The 15685-nt window shown below is 38.0% G+C and overlaps 1 protein-coding gene across 7 annotated transcripts in view; it reads right to left on the bottom strand.

Annotated features, from left to right (window-relative positions):
- Positions 1–15685, bottom strand: part of AHCTF1 (AT-hook containing transcription factor 1) — a 98969-nt gene that overhangs the window by 39439 nt on the left and 43845 nt on the right. For all 7 annotated transcript variants that reach the window (XR_012430799.1, XR_006697537.3, XR_012430803.1 and 4 more), the window contains exons 15-21: positions 15309–15449; positions 14485–14589; positions 13505–13598; positions 11609–11732; positions 11392–11448; positions 10420–10566; positions 8385–8572 (exon numbers count right to left, since the gene is read on the bottom strand). Coding sequence is in view for 4 of the 7 variants with exons in the window: in XM_005539591.4 (XP_005539648.3) it covers positions 8385–8572; positions 10420–10566; positions 11392–11448; positions 11609–11732; positions 13505–13598; positions 14485–14589; positions 15309–15449 (856 nt within the window). In the remaining 3 variants the exon portion in view is untranslated. The remainder of the gene's footprint in view (positions 1–8384; positions 8573–10419; positions 10567–11391; positions 11449–11608; positions 11733–13504; positions 13599–14484; positions 14590–15308; positions 15450–15685) is intronic.

Below are 15685 nucleotides of genomic sequence, written 5' to 3'. Positions count from 1 at the left end.
ACTTTGTAAAGTATCTTTACAAATAATTTAAAAGTACTTTAAAAAATTTGTTGAATACTAAGTATTGCATAAAGAATCTTGCTAATAATGTCAGTAAAATGACATGTTTAAAGAATTTTGTGCTGCTTTTTAGACATAAAATAATAAAAACGCAAAGTACACAAAGCTTCAAAGAAGACAAAAAACGAATGTGGCCTGGATAGAGCTGAATGATTGGTGTGGTGTGACAGAGGAACGTCAGGCTTTTAAAGCAGTGACACTCAGTGGGAAGTGTGGGAAAGACAGAGACCTACACGTGGAATCAAGCACACTGTGTTCATGGGGAAGGGAGAGCAGAGCTTAGCAGTAGATGTTTTTTTGGTTGATTTGCAGCAAGATTAGATTGGAGAACTTGGGTTAAATTTGGCAGTCTCAGATACCATGCAGAGGTGCTGAGACGTCCTTTGGTGGGCAATAAGATCATTTAAATGAAGGAGTGTTTCTTACACAGAAGTCTCCCAGAATCAGGTGGGAGGTTTTTTTATTATTATTTATTTGTTTAAATGCCAGTGTTCAACTCATACCCCACCAACAGCATTGTCTTGAAGGTTCACTTGAGCATATCTATAAAAATTATAATTAGATATAGGTCAGGACCCAATGATCCCAATGCAAAGAATACAGTCTACAGAAACACCAGCAAAAATTGCATAAAGATTAAGTATAAGAATATATAGTGAGGGCCAGGCATAGTGGCTCATGCCTGTAATCCCAACACTTTGGGAGGCCAGGGCGGGCAGATCACTTGAGCCTAGGAGTTCAAGACCAGCCTGGGCAATGTGATGAGACCCTAACTACAAAAAATACAAAAATTGGCCCAGCGTGGTGGTGTGTGCCTGTCGTCCCAGCTATTCAGGAGGCTGAGGTGGGAGGATTGCTTGATCCTAGGAGGTCATGGCTGCAGTGAGCTATGATCATGCCACTGCACTCCAGCCTGGCAGACAGAGCAAGATTCTCTTTTTGAAGAACAAGAAAAAAAAGAATATATGGTGAAACAATGAATTATGATGTAGCCCTATATGAGGAAAATATGTATTAACTTGGAAAATCATTAGTTTTTTAAAAAGCAAGTTAAAAACAGTATGAAAATGATAATTTTAAAAACCAATAAAACTTCTGTTTACATACTTATTTAAATAGAAAAGAAAAAGTTCTGAAGATATACACTAAGAATGGTAGTGATCACTCTGGCAGTTAAAATTTTTGGAGAGGCTGACGACTTCCAAGGCAGAATAAAAATGGCAAGCCTGCACCGCCCCAGACTGTCTGTGAACACAGAGTTACTCGGTGAAGCAAACGGTACCACTCTTGGCAGATCAGGGCCATCTGCTAATTTTGTTGTTCTGGGACTAGAATATTTTCACATATTCCACAGGGCTTATACAGGCCAACAGTCAAGAAGCACAATGTGTAGAGGTATTCCCTAAAAATTTACATCCGAAATTGCCTCGTACTTCTCTTACTAGACAGTGGAATCATTATAACTTGAGTGTAGAAGAGTGTTCATCTGTGTGTCCATGTGCACAGAAATATGGTCATTTTTCCCTAAACCAAAATCTAGAAACCTTAAAAGCAGAACATTTTTGAACAAAGAAAAACAGAGAATAAAATGAACATTTCATTATTAAATTTCACAACAAGGTTGATTTCTCTAATGTATACAAAGCGGCTATAAATCAGTAAGATAAATCCCAACAACACAGGAAAAAAAGCCAAAGATTTTAATGGGCAGGTCACAAAAGAAATAGCTCTTTTAAAAACAGATACTTTTATTATTATAGTGAGACCAAACATACTAAAACTACCATTTTTACCTATGAGATGAAGAGACAAAAAATACCTGGTACACTGTGTTGATAAAAAACATAGCACATGGTAATTGAGAGGAGGATTAAGTTGGCATAACCTTGATGGAGGGCAATTTGCCCTACTTGTCAAAATTAAACTACCAAAATTACGAGGGCAAACATCCTTTCACGTTAGGATTTTATTCTATAAATTGGCACATGTGCAATATGTGTGGTTATTCATCATAGCATTGTTTAAAATGGCTAAAGGTCGAAACAACCTAAATATTCATTACAGAGAACTATTAATAATTAGGGCAAGGTGTGGCAGCTCAAGACTGTAATCCCAGCACTTTGGGAGACTGAGATAGGTGGATTGATCACCTGAGGTCAGGAGTTCGAGACCAGCCTGGCCAACATGGCGAAACCCTGTCGCTATTAAAAATACAAACATTAGTCAGGCATGATGGCGCATGCCTGTAATCCCAGCTACTTGGGAGGCTGAGGCAGGAGAATCGGCTTGAAGCCGGGAGGCGGAGGTTGCAGTGAGCCGAAACCGCTCCGCTACACTCCAGCCTGGGTGACAAGTGAGACTCTTTTCCCCCAACCCCGCCAAAAAAAAGGGAGAACTAACTAAAAAAATAAAGGTACAGCCATCCAAATAATGAACTACTATGCAACAGTTAAAAAGCAAATCCTTTATGTAATTATAAAATTAGCACCAAACTAAAGTGAAAAAAAGCATATTGCACAAGGGTGTACAGTCAGAAGGGTATACAGTGTACTGTTTTTATTTGTTAAAAGGGTTTAGTGGGAGAGAACATATAGGCATTTGTTAACATTTGTTTAGAAGATCTTAGGAAGAATACACTAGAAGTTATTCACAGTACTGGGTACTAAGAAGAAACAGGCAGTTGGGAATTCACTATGTCATCGTTCTTACCTCTTAAAACACTGAAGCATGTAAATAGCTTATCATCAAAAATAAATAATATGTCTCTCCCCCAGCCCATAGGCATTATATATTTTTAAAATTTTCCACTTTAAGCCGGGCATGGTGGCTCACGCCTGTAATCTCAGCACTTTGGGAGGCCGTGGTGGGCGTAGTATCATAAGGTCAGGAGTTGACCAACATGGTGAAACCCCGTCTCTACTAAAAATACAAAAATTAGCCAGGCATGGTGGCAATGCCTGTAATCCCAGCTATTCAGGAGCCTGAGGCAGGAGAATCACTTGAATACAGGAGGTGGAGGTTACAGTGAGCCTAGATCGCGCCATTGCACTCCATCCAGCCTGGTGGACACAGCGAGACTCCAACTCAAAAAAAAAAATTTCCACTTTAAACTGTGATATCTACTCCCAGTTGCTCAGACATACTAGCAGGAATAAGAAACTTATTTTATGATTTACCAAATATTTAATAATCGTATACAGAGTATTTTTAACAACAAATGACAAATGATTATGTTCTTTCCCAGTTTCCCCCATAGCAGGAAAACACTTTCAACTTCAAGAAATTCATTGCCAACACTTAGCAAATGTTTGAAAACAAAGTCTCCAAATCCTCACTCTTCTCTTTCTTCCTACAGAAGACAATAATGATGCTAGGAAGAAGAGTAAGAAAATTAATTTATGAAAGGCTAGGCTAGCATGTTGGCAGTAAAAGATATAGACGTCATTTTAATAAGGAATGCATGGGAGTTCTCAGCAATACAGCAAAGACAGACTGAAAACCCATCCTGTGGCAAACTCTCTAAACGTGCTAGACGAAATATAAACATGCATTATAAAATGCACGGTGGAGACCACAATACAAAAAGACATTCAAGAGAGGTAAACAACCAAGCACTGATTTCTCGTGACTAGAGTAAAGTAAAAAGACTGGGGAAAGACACATACAGGATATAAATAAAAAAGATTGTGTGTCTACACTAACAATTATTCATGATAAAGAAGGTTATCATATAATAATTTTTTTTTTTTTTTTTTTGAGACGGAGTCTCGCTCTGTCACCCAGGCTGGAGTGCAGTGGCCGGATCTCAGCTCACTGCAAGCTCCGCCTCCCGGGTTCACGCCATTCTCCTGCCTCAGCCTCCCGAGTAGCTGGGACTACAGGCGCCTGCCACCTCGCCCGGCTAAGTTTTTGTATTTTTAGTAGAGACGGGGTTTCACTGTGTTACCCAGGATGGTCTCGATCTCCTGACCTCGTAATCCGCCCGTCTCGGCCTCCCAAAGTGCTGGGATTACAGGCTTGAGCCACCGCGCCCGGCCACCATATAATAATTTTAAAAGTCATTTTTAAAAAGAACAAACTAAAACTCTTATGTACCTAAAATTCAAAATACAAAAAGCTGGCAATACTGTGAGGAACTGAGACATCCACCATTAGTGTCAGCAACTTTGCGTACTCAGTAACTCACAAAACAGACCAGGAAAAAAAATTATTAAGGACACAGAAAGATTAAAACCATGCAACGAACAAACTTGATCATGGGGACAAATATATTTAACATTTCACCTATTAAATGGAGAATACATTGAGTACTTATCAGTGGGTAAATCAAGTCTTACCCCAAAAAATTTTTTTAAATAGAAGCAGGGTTGGCTGGGCAAGGAGGTTCACACCTGTAATCCCAGCACTTTGAGAGGCTGAGGCAGGCGGATCACCTGAGGTCAGGAGTTGGAGACCAGCCTGACCAACATGGTGAAACCCTGTCTCTACTAAAAATACAAAAATTAGCTGGGCGTGGTGGCGGGCGCCTATAATCCCAGCTACTCGGGAGGCTGAGGCAGGAGAATCGCTTGAATCTGGGAGGCAGAGGTTGCAGTGAGCCGAGATCGTGTCACTGCACCCCAGCCTGGGCAACAGAGCAAGACTGTCTCCAAAAAAAAAAAAAAAAAAAAAAAAAAAGGAGAAGAAGCAGGGTCTCCCTATGTTGCCCAGCCTGGTCCTGAACTCCTGGGCTCAAGTGATCCTCCTACTTCAGCCTCCCAACGTGCCGGGATTACAGGCATGAGCCACTGTGCCTGGCCTTTATTATTATTACTTTTAAACAGAGCAAGTCTTAGCAAAATTTTACAGGTCAGGTACCACATGGATCACATTATATGATTACAATATAATTAGCCAACAACACAATTTTTTAAATTCATTATTTGTAAATTAAAACTTCTAAATCATAGGGAAAATAAATAACCATAATGAAAATTTAAAAATATTTAGAACAGAATCATCTATTAAAATGGTGGGATGCTGCTAAGGTGCTATGTAGGACATTCGATTTATATTTTTGTATTACCAAAAAAAAAAAAAGCTGAAAATGAAACAATCACCCAACCTGAGTTAAAAGTACAGCAAAAATGCCGGGCGTGGTGGCGCAAGCCTGTAATCCCAGCACTTTGGGAGGCTGAGACGGGCGGATCACGAGGTCAGGAGATCGAGACCATCCTGGTTAACACGGTGAAACCCCATCTCTACTAAAAATACAAAAAACTAGCCGGGCGAGGTGGCGGGCGCCTGTAGTCCCAGCTACTTGGGAGGCTGAGGCAGGAGAATGGCGTGAACCCGGGAGGCGGAGCTTGCAGTGAGCTGAGATCCGGCCATTGCACTCCAGCCTGGGCGACAGAGCGAGACTCCGTCTCAAAAAAAAAAAAAAAAAAAAAGTACAGCAAAATAAACCCACATAACATAGAAAGAAGAAAAATTATGCCTATACAAAAGGATTTTTCAGGTTTCTTGTACATTTATAATCCTAAGACTGAATAATCAGTGTTAGTAGCTGAATTATCTATAGTCTTTATTTATCAGTCTGTCACTGTACAGTGCATCATGGTTAATTTGCACGTAAAACAGCCACGCCACAGTTGTGATGGTATGTCCGTACACACAGCTCATAAAACTGAAAAGCTACCAGCATGAAGTTTTAGAGAAATGCAAAGATGCTCTTAATGAGGAAACTCAGAATCAGAGAGGATAACTAAACTGCTTTTGATCCTATTTCAGAAAGTGGCATAGTTTAGATTTAAATCCAAATCTATTTGAGTCCAAAGATTTTGCTCTTAACATCTTTGCTACAATAAGTGGCTGTTTCAATAACATTATTTGTAAGGGTGCAAATTAATAAACAATATCACTAACATAAATAAATAGTTCAAAACAGGGCAAAACCTCCTCAGGTCAGAAGTAAGGGTGTACCGTCAGGACGGTGAGTGTGAGGAGAGTGTTAGTGTTTGATGGTTTAAATATTAAAACTTTTTCAGCCATTTCAACTGTCTTTATGCAATCAAATCATTTGAGTGTTAGACCATGATGCAGCCTAACTTCTTTGACTTTTAGTTCAAATTTCCCAAATGTAACCTCTATCCATGGTTCAAGGACATACTGATTAAACACTGCTGGACTAGAGTTGTAGGTACTTGAACAAATTAGGTGATTATGTATGACCGCGGGAGATACCCAGAAACTTTGTTTTCTTGAATAAGTCCTTGTAAATCAGCTTGTTTTCTTGTTATTTGCTTCTCTCTGATAAAAGTGAAGTGTAAAGTATGCTGTTATATAATCTCCTGGGCAATAAACACGGCTGCCTTTTGCAAAATTATCAGTTCAAACATTTAAGCAGCTTTCTCCTAAGGTGCTTCAATAAAAACTATCACCTGCACTTCCAACAGCGTTCTCTGACTTTTTAGCAACACTCACGTCATTCTCTATTTTACAGGACTAGTAATTATTTTTAAACATTTCTTAAATCTGAATACAAGCTATCTCACAAATAGAATTTTGAGTGGTTGTTTTTATTTCTGTATTTAATGTATAGGAGCCTTAATGCGCTAGTTTTCTGGGGAATCAATAACTGAGACTTTTTCCAACTTAAGAGAAATAAGGTTTAGAAATTAAACTATTTATTAGTGTTTGTTTACTATATGGCAAAGGTAAAGGAAATGAGAACCCAGCAAATCAGAGAAACATGCTCTGGATGAATTAAAGGAGGACACTTGGAATCAAAAGAAGGAAAAAAATCAGCAAACTTCCAAACATGTTTCTTCCAAAGTTCCAACACTTGCCCTTCTGATGTAAGTATTAGTGATAAGTATCAACACTTTAACATCACTAAAGAGTGAGAGGTATATGCAAATGAAAAAAATTTATATGCCGGTTTCCAACCCAGTACTATAATGCTTAACCCATTTATTCAAGTTATCACATTTAGCTTCTTTAAATTATTGTTCTTACAGTAAATCTTCTTGAAACTACAATTTTGATCTCAGAAAAAATTTCAGTATTGATTCTAGATTTATTAAGCTATCTACACATTTTTGCTAAGCCAGATTATTTCAACAAGTACTTGCTAATTCATTACTGTTAAGGTTCTATGTCTAATCAATCTATTATTAAACTTCAAAACTTTTCTTCTGCCTGAAATTTGTAGATCTTACCCTCTTATCCGTAGAAGTACATGCTATTTAACCAAAGAGAACCAAGAAAATGTAACTTTCAGAGTGCTGACGCAGAATTGATAATTGGTTCATATATAACACAGTGAGGTAAAGTAATTTCTAAAAATATAAAAACGATCAATAGGGTTGAATAAAACCAATAAAAGTGGTATAAAGTAAGCCTAGTAAGGAATTTCAGCTCCAAGCAACGTCTCCAGCTTAGTTCATAAGAAAACCCAATAACCACACCACTGTACTTCCAATCATGCCATTTAGCTTTCTCACAGTTACTATGTAGGTGAGACTGTAATAATCATTATTATGTAAATGGCAAATACACCGATTAGAGAACATTAAAATCTGCAAAAAGAAGAAACAAAGATATCACTTGCTCAAATCTGGTTGAAGTATTAAGACGTGAAATCAGACACTTCCTTAAATTAAGATTTTCTTTCTATGAGGATGCAATAGGGCAAATGCAATGACAAAATTCAAATACAAAGAATTCCAATACTCAAACAACCAATATTAACAAAAATATCAGCGTACCACTACTGAATACAAATTCTCAATCTGCAACTCTGTATCACTTCATTCTTCCTCTCTATTCCTGACTCCTTTTCAGCATACTAAACCCTCAGCTGTCCAGGCAGGACAACTGTCAATGTTGTCAATTAGCAACAAATATAACTGTAAATCTCAATTTGGCACCCCTTCCTTTTATTCAAGGTACTTATCTTATTCTAGATAAAAGGTGTTGTATGTTTTCCTTAACACTGAAAGACCAATAAGTAATGCAACAAAGTAAAATATTATACAGTTGTCCCTCAGTATCCGTGGGGGGACTGGTTCCAGGATCCCCAAGGATACCAAAATCTACCCATACTCAAGTTTCAAAGTTGGTCCTGCAGAGCCTATGTATATGAAAAGCTGACCTTCCACATATGCAGGTTTTACATCCCATGAATACTGTATTTTCAATCTGCATCGATGCAGAACCCACTAATACAAAGGACTGACTTTACTGACTTAAGGGCCAACTGTGTATTGCAATTATCTATTTCATCAATTCCATTTTATTAACAGATATGATAAGGAGTTTATACTTTCAAAAGATGTACTTACCTATTAAAAAGCAAAACAGTGAGGTGAAGGATAACATCGCTACCACTGGACACTGTCGGCTTCATTGTCTGAATATATCTGAGGGCCTGTCTATGCTCGCCTTGACTCATGAATGCCTGAATAATCTTTGAATGTTGCCATGACAAAGGTTTCGCAGTAGCTGGATGAAACAAAAGATCCAAACCACTCTGGAAATAACATGAAAAGTGTTAAATATAAACATAATCCTATACATTTAGACAAAGCAGCTAAACCTAACACTAAAAAACCACAAAAATCAAGGTAAGACCGTTCAAATATAAGCTGAAAAAATCTACTTTAATCTGTGGTATATAGAGTTGCCTCTCAGTATCTACAGGATCCATATCTGTAGACTGAACTAAGTGCAGACAGAAAACATTTGCAAAAATAAGGCTGGGCGCGGTGGCTCATGCCTGCAATCTCCACACTTTGGGAGGGAGGCTGAGACAAGCGGACTGCTTCAGCTCAGGAGTTCAAAACCAGCCTGGGCAACATGGCAAAACTCAGTCTCTAAAACAAACAAAAGTAAGTTTAAAAAAAAATTAAAAAGTGCAGTGGCGCATGCTTATACTCCCAGCACTGTGGGAGGCTGAGGTGGGCAGATCAGCTGAGGTCAGGAGTTCAAGACCAGCGTGGTCAACATGGTGAAACCTCATCTCTACTAAAAATGTAAAAATTAGCCAGGCAGGGTGGTGTGTACCTGTATTCCCAGCTACTTGGGAGGCTGAGGCAGGAGAATCGCTTGAACCCGGGAGGCACAGGCTGCAGTGAGCCAAGATCACGCCACTGCACTTCAGCCTGGGTGACAGAGCGAGACTCCATCTCAAAATAAATAAATAAGAATAAAAAATAACAGTATAACGATAAAACATAATACAAATAAAAACAATACAGAATAAACTATTCACACAGCATTTACATTGTATTAGATACTATAAGTGATCTAGAGAGGATTTAAAATACCCAATGAAATGTAAATACCACGTAAATAACTGTTATAGTGTAATGTCCAGGAAATAGTGACAAGAAAAATGTCTGTACATATTCAGCACAGACCCAGTTTTTTCCCGAGTATTTCTGATCTGTGGCTTGAAGCCACGGATGTGGAATCCATGGACAGAGAGGGCCGATGGTATACAAGAGGATGTGCATAAGGTATATGCAAACACTACGCCATTTTATATAAGAGACACGAGCCTCTGTGAATTTTGGTATGTTTCTGGATCCTGAAACCAATTCCGCCCAGATACTGAGTGATAACTGTATTTTAAAGAATAAAAGCCTTATCAAAAACCTGACACTGTATCAAAAACCTCTGAAACTGTATCACACTAATTTATAAGATCGTCCCATCCCCAATTTCACACATCAAGGCCAAATCTTGCCTTCCATGGTTCCCCCAACACCCCAAACATATCTCTAATATAACAATCACTGTATCTGCACTATCATAATTACTTAGTAGTGTCCTTCTTTAAACAGTAAGAAATCTTGGGTTCTGAATTGTTACATTTATATTCTTGCCTTCTAAAATAGTGCTTGGTAAAGGTACTGATTAAACTGAGTCCTTCCTCAACTATTTTTAGAAGTAGACTGTATCAGGCCGGGCGCGGTGGCTCAAGCCTGTAATCCCAGCACTTTGGGAGGCTGAGACAGGCGGATCACGAGGGCAGGAGATCGAGACCATCCTGGCTAACCCGGTGAAACCCCGTCTCTACTAAAAATACAAAAAAACTAGCCGGGTGAGGTGGCGGCGCCTGTAGTCCCAGCTACTCGGGAGGCTGAGGCAGGAGAATGGCGGGAACCCGGGAGGCGTAGCTTGCAGTGAGCTGAGATCCGGCCACTGCACTCCAGTCTGGGCGAGAGAGCGAGACTCCGTCTCAAAAAAAAAAAAAAAAAAAAAAAAAAAAAAGAAGTAGACTGTATCATATCTTTTAATATCAATTTAAATTATGTGTATTTTCTAAAATTCTAGTAATTCATGGAAGTTTAAGCTGTAAGTGAATAGACTTACCTCAAAGTCATTATGATCTATCAACCAAAGACCCTGAATAAGTTTAACTTGGCCCCAAGAAATGGCAAATACAGTTGGGAAAGATTCAATGGGAGTGTCCGTTTTGTTGGGAAAGGAATACATAATATCAAGTAGCAAATAAATGGTCTTTGAAAAAGCAGATTAAGGACAATAAAATACAACAACAAAAACCTCCTACATATATATTTACAATACGTAGCAACAAAATGTAGCATTAAAAGAGACCTGAAAGGCCCGTTTTTAGTGTTTAAAAGCCGTCATGGAGACTCAGCAATGAGAGGATAGTTTTAGTAAATGTAGGTAAAACTGGTCCCACACCAACTCCATTCATTCTCAGTATTTTATTACCAGCACCACAAAGGAGATAAAGTGAATTTTTATGAAGTCAGTAGCTCAGTAAATAAGAAACAAAGATATATGCAAATTTCTAGTGATCCAGCAAAAGATGGCAGCTTAATCAGACATCATCTAGCTTATAAATTATAAATGGAATTACACATTTTTAGACTAAGTAATTAACATTAGCACAAAAATATTATCACAAAGACTACAGGACTCAAATAACACCTAAGGTAATATCACACTAACTTATAATGTATTCATTTCCAGCACAGAGGTTAACGCCACTGAGAGAGACCACTTGGTAGTAGTATTTTAGAGCAACTGTTGTTAACTTTTTGAGTGTCTTGGACACACTTAAGTATCTGATAAAAGCCCAAGTACCCTATACCTAGAAAAACAAATATAAAACAACATTGTGCATATAGTTTTAGGTTAATCATAGGCCATCTGAGCCCAAACAACAGATCCTGGCTTAATACCTCCTTAAAAAAACAAAACCAAAATTCAACCTTGCAATTGAGATCACATTAGATATGTCAGGTTTCTACTACTCTTGAAATTTTATAATTTTAATAATACATAAACACTGGATAAAACTTAAAAGGATACGATAGAATGTTTGGCTGCTTCAGTAACGCCGTCTAATAGGTACATATCAAGTACTGCCTATAAAACAAAGAGATAAAACCTTCAGTGGATCTTATAAGGTCATTCATTCATTCATGCTTCTTGTTTTCCCAAGTCTGTGCCAGACACGCAGCTAAGCATGTCTCCTCCCTCCCCAGCTTTGTAGACTCTAAGTGATAGCACATTACTGCAAACCTACATGTAGACTAGCAGGAGGATATTTTCCTGTGCCTCCTTCATCTCGTTTCCACAACTTCTCAATTCGCTCTCCTAACTGAGAAACCAGTCCATCAATCATCAAGCAATCGGGGTTCCACTTCCCTCTGCAATCAGGGAAAAGTTAAGACTTATTTAATATCACTGTTAATTAATATCAAAGCAACCAGCATCAAAATATTAAAAGCAACAATCCCAACTATCAAAGACAGAAGAGTCTGGGCATGATGGCTTATGCCTGTAATCCCAGTGATTTGGGAGGCCAAGGCAGGAGGATCACTCGAGGTCAGGAGTTTGAGACCAGCCTGGGTTACAAAGCAAGACCCCATTTCTAAAGAAAGTACAAAAACTAGCTGGGCATGGTGGTGTGCACCTGTAGTCCTAGCTACTCAGGAGGATGCGGAAGGAGGATCGTTTGAGCCCAGGAGTTTAAAGTGAGCTATACACATGCCACTGCACTGCAGCCTGGGCAACAGAGACCCTGTCTCTAAAAAGAGAGAGAGAGAGAAGAGAATTGGGAATTGGACCCTAGTTAACATGATGAGAACTACAGACATCAAGGAGAGTTAGTCGGATAAGCCCTTAAGTTGCCTCCAGTTCAGTCATCAGCAAGCCAGTCAGTCAAGGTGAGGTCCCCAGGTGGTCCATCTAGCCAGTGACCATTCTATTTTTCACCATATTAAGCAAACTACCACAGAGTATAAAGCCCAGCATAGTGAAAATACTGAAGTTCAAAGACAGAAAGTTAAAGTTTCTGTTTCATCACTTGGGTTAGTCTTTTATCCTCAGTGATTCCTTTACTCAAATATCTATTACTGAGCGCCTATGATGTGACATGCAAATATTGTCCCTGTTTCCTTTTCTTTTCTCTTCTTTTTTTCCCTTATTTCCTTTTCTAATTGTGAATAGCGGCAGCACCTACTACTCTTTGAGGTTGTCCAACGAGTCAGGCACTGCACTAGATGCCCTGCACACATTATTTTATTTAGCTTTATACAGACTTCATAACTTATATAACAAATAGGATTAGAAAGCATAACAAAGCGCCAAGGATATACACTTAGGAAATAACAGATCTAGAATTGTAAAATATCCTAATCAATCTTCCAAGCTAATGCTCACTCTCCTAACTTGGTCATTCTAAAGCACTGGTTCCCACAATTGCCATGCATCAGAATTACAGCTGGCACAGATTTTTTTTTTTTTTTGAGACGGAGTCTCGCTCTGTCACCCAGGCTGGAGTGCAGTGGCCGGATCTCAGCTCACTGCAAGCTCTGCCTCCCGGGTTTACGCCATTCTCCTGCCTTAGCCTCCCGAGTAGCTGGGACTACAGGCGCCCGCCACCTCGCCCGGCTAGTTTTTTGTACTTTTTAGTAGAGACGGGGTTTCACCAGGTTAGCCAGGATGGTCTCGATCTCCTGCCCTCGTGATCCGCCCGTCTCAGCCTCCCAAAGTGCTGGGATTACAGGCTTGAGCCACCACGCCCGGCGTAGCTGGCACAGATTTTAAAGTACTGATTCCCAGGTGATTCGGGTGTAAGAAACCTGGAATCAACGTTTGTGAATCATTGCTCTAATGTTACATGCTTTGTAATTTTGTCATTGCAACCTGAGGAAGACGACTATTTCCAGAAGTGCGGTCCAGACTCTAAACACCACTCTTTCTTTGTCTATTACCTTTGCTTCTTTATTTCAAAGGAACTAAGTAGGCCATTCGTGTACTCTTTTTTTAAAAAAGAGAGAAATAAAATAGTAATGGTAATAGCAAATTCTGACACTTTACTGAGAATTCTACCCATTCAATCACTTTGTCACACGCCGAACACTGTTCTGAGAAACTTTTCTTACAGATGTAATTTCTAAAATTGTTTTACTAGTACCTTGATAAACGCTCAAACTTCTGGCGACGACTGGTGTAGTAGTTCTGAATTACAGGGTAGTTGTAGCATAACCTTGACAACTGCACAGAATCATCTAGATTTTTAAGAGTTGGGAAAAAAGCTGGTAATATTTCCAAAATATCTCAACAATACATATTAATATTTTACTGTAATTTAATATTTACAGCAACCCCTGGTTAACCCACAGGGTGGTTATATTTAAGTAATAAAAGATTACTACATATCTTTTTATTTACAGATGCGCAAGTGAGAAAACGATCTGTCGTGAAAGTCTAACAACATGGATGGTGGCTTAAAACCCCGGAAACTGTTCTAAATAACTTTACTCCTTAGGCACAAATAATAATTTGAAAGCAAGACATGTTCACTACAAATCAAAATTTCAGAGGATTATGAAAAAATAAGATCAACAATTATGTACAGTGGCAGAGGCACTTCTAAATAAAATCTAACGGCTTCCTGGAAATGCAAGAAAGCGAAGGTTTTACAAGTTATATTCTAAACAAATATAGCACAAGTCAAATACCAAGAATTCTCTAATTCTTGGTACTGGCATAAATTACTAGATAAAAGGGGTTATTTAATTGAAGAAATATTAGTAACCATATTAAAAGGACCATTATCAGGAAACGGGAAAACTGAGTTATAGAAACTATAGTTCTATGGATCTAACAGCTAGTAATACTGCTGAACTCATTTTCAGGAGCTGTGTTTTCTCAAATTTGTTTTCCTTCTAAATGTTATTCAATCCAATAAACATGTATGAGCACTGTGTGGCAGGCACAGGATGAAGATACAAAGTAAGGAAAATGTAAGAAAAGAAGGTAAGCATAAATTAAATTAAGGAGAAAATTAAGTGAGGTGGAAGAAAAGAAACCGAAAGCATTAGAATACAATAACAAAATTATAAAGATTCAGAATGTTTTAATTAATACTTATAGAGTAAGCAAATATTTTACCTATGCCTTCTGGTAAAAGCCCAGAATGAGAGAACCAAAGAACCACTTGTGCATATTGACAGATGAGGTGGGAAACCACAAACTTATTGCTTAAGTCTATCAGTCCTGTAAAGAGAGTTAACATCAGTTGTTTACTCACAAAAAAAATCAAGATGCTCCACAGTTTTCAAACTTAATCACTTGGTAATTTACATATATATGTAAATATATATTTTACATACATGTATTTGTTCAAGATATATGTATCTCTCTTGAACTAATTCACCTTTGTATCTAGTTTACTTTGGTCCAAAATGATGTCAAGCAAATCTCCAAAATGCTAAAATAAGTAAGTCACTCCCTAAAATAGACATTTTAGGTGAATACACTTCCACCTCAGCTACACTTTCATTCAGCTAATTCTAGAACTCAAATTTACACATTACAAACTAGTATAGTATCACTAAGATAGATTGTTCAAAACAGGCCTGTAAATGAAATTGACTTGTTTTGGTTTTGAAATTGCAAAACAGAAAAAAATTATAATGACTTCTTTGAATAAAAAACATACATATGACTTAATTTGAAACTTTACTGCAAATACACTAACCTTAATAATCATTAACTTTAGAATTTCCCAAGCTTATTTAAGCATGGGCTTATGGCATAGCATGTCTAACAACATTCTGTAGCTTTTCACTGAAACAAAGAAACAAACAAAAACCCTAGCACGGAGAAATAATGTTCTCTTTACATAATGATCCATCTAAGACATGAGAAATGTATTCGTTTCTCTAAAAAGTAAAATTTAATAAAACAATCAATTGATAAAACAAAGAGGATACCTCTCTCAGTGATCTCTCGGGCTTCTGATGCAAAACAGCTCAAGACTATATTAAGATTGCTAAGAAGCAAATAACATTGCTGGATAGACTGTATAGTTTGTGGATCCATGAAATGACACGAACCATCAAATAATGGCACACCTGTCAAGAATAAAATACAAGATAAGTTTCCATACAGTAAATCTAAATAAATTAGAATCACAATGCAAAATTTCTCAAACTGCTATCACTCAAAAGAATTATTCTATTCATTATGAGATTTATAAAGACAAGCTAGACATGGCAAAACTTCCAAGGAACCTAAAAAGTGCTTTCAATATAAAACTAGCAAAAGCCAAGAATGAGAATATGAACTCAAATCATCTAGATCTAGAGCT

Source organism: Macaca fascicularis, chromosome 1, assembly GCF_037993035.2.
Source record: "Macaca fascicularis isolate 582-1 chromosome 1, T2T-MFA8v1.1".
Taxonomy (NCBI): domain Eukaryota; kingdom Metazoa; phylum Chordata; class Mammalia; order Primates; family Cercopithecidae; genus Macaca; species Macaca fascicularis.
Note: the sequence above shows the minus strand (reverse complement) of the source record. Positions and strands in the feature narration are given on the sequence as shown.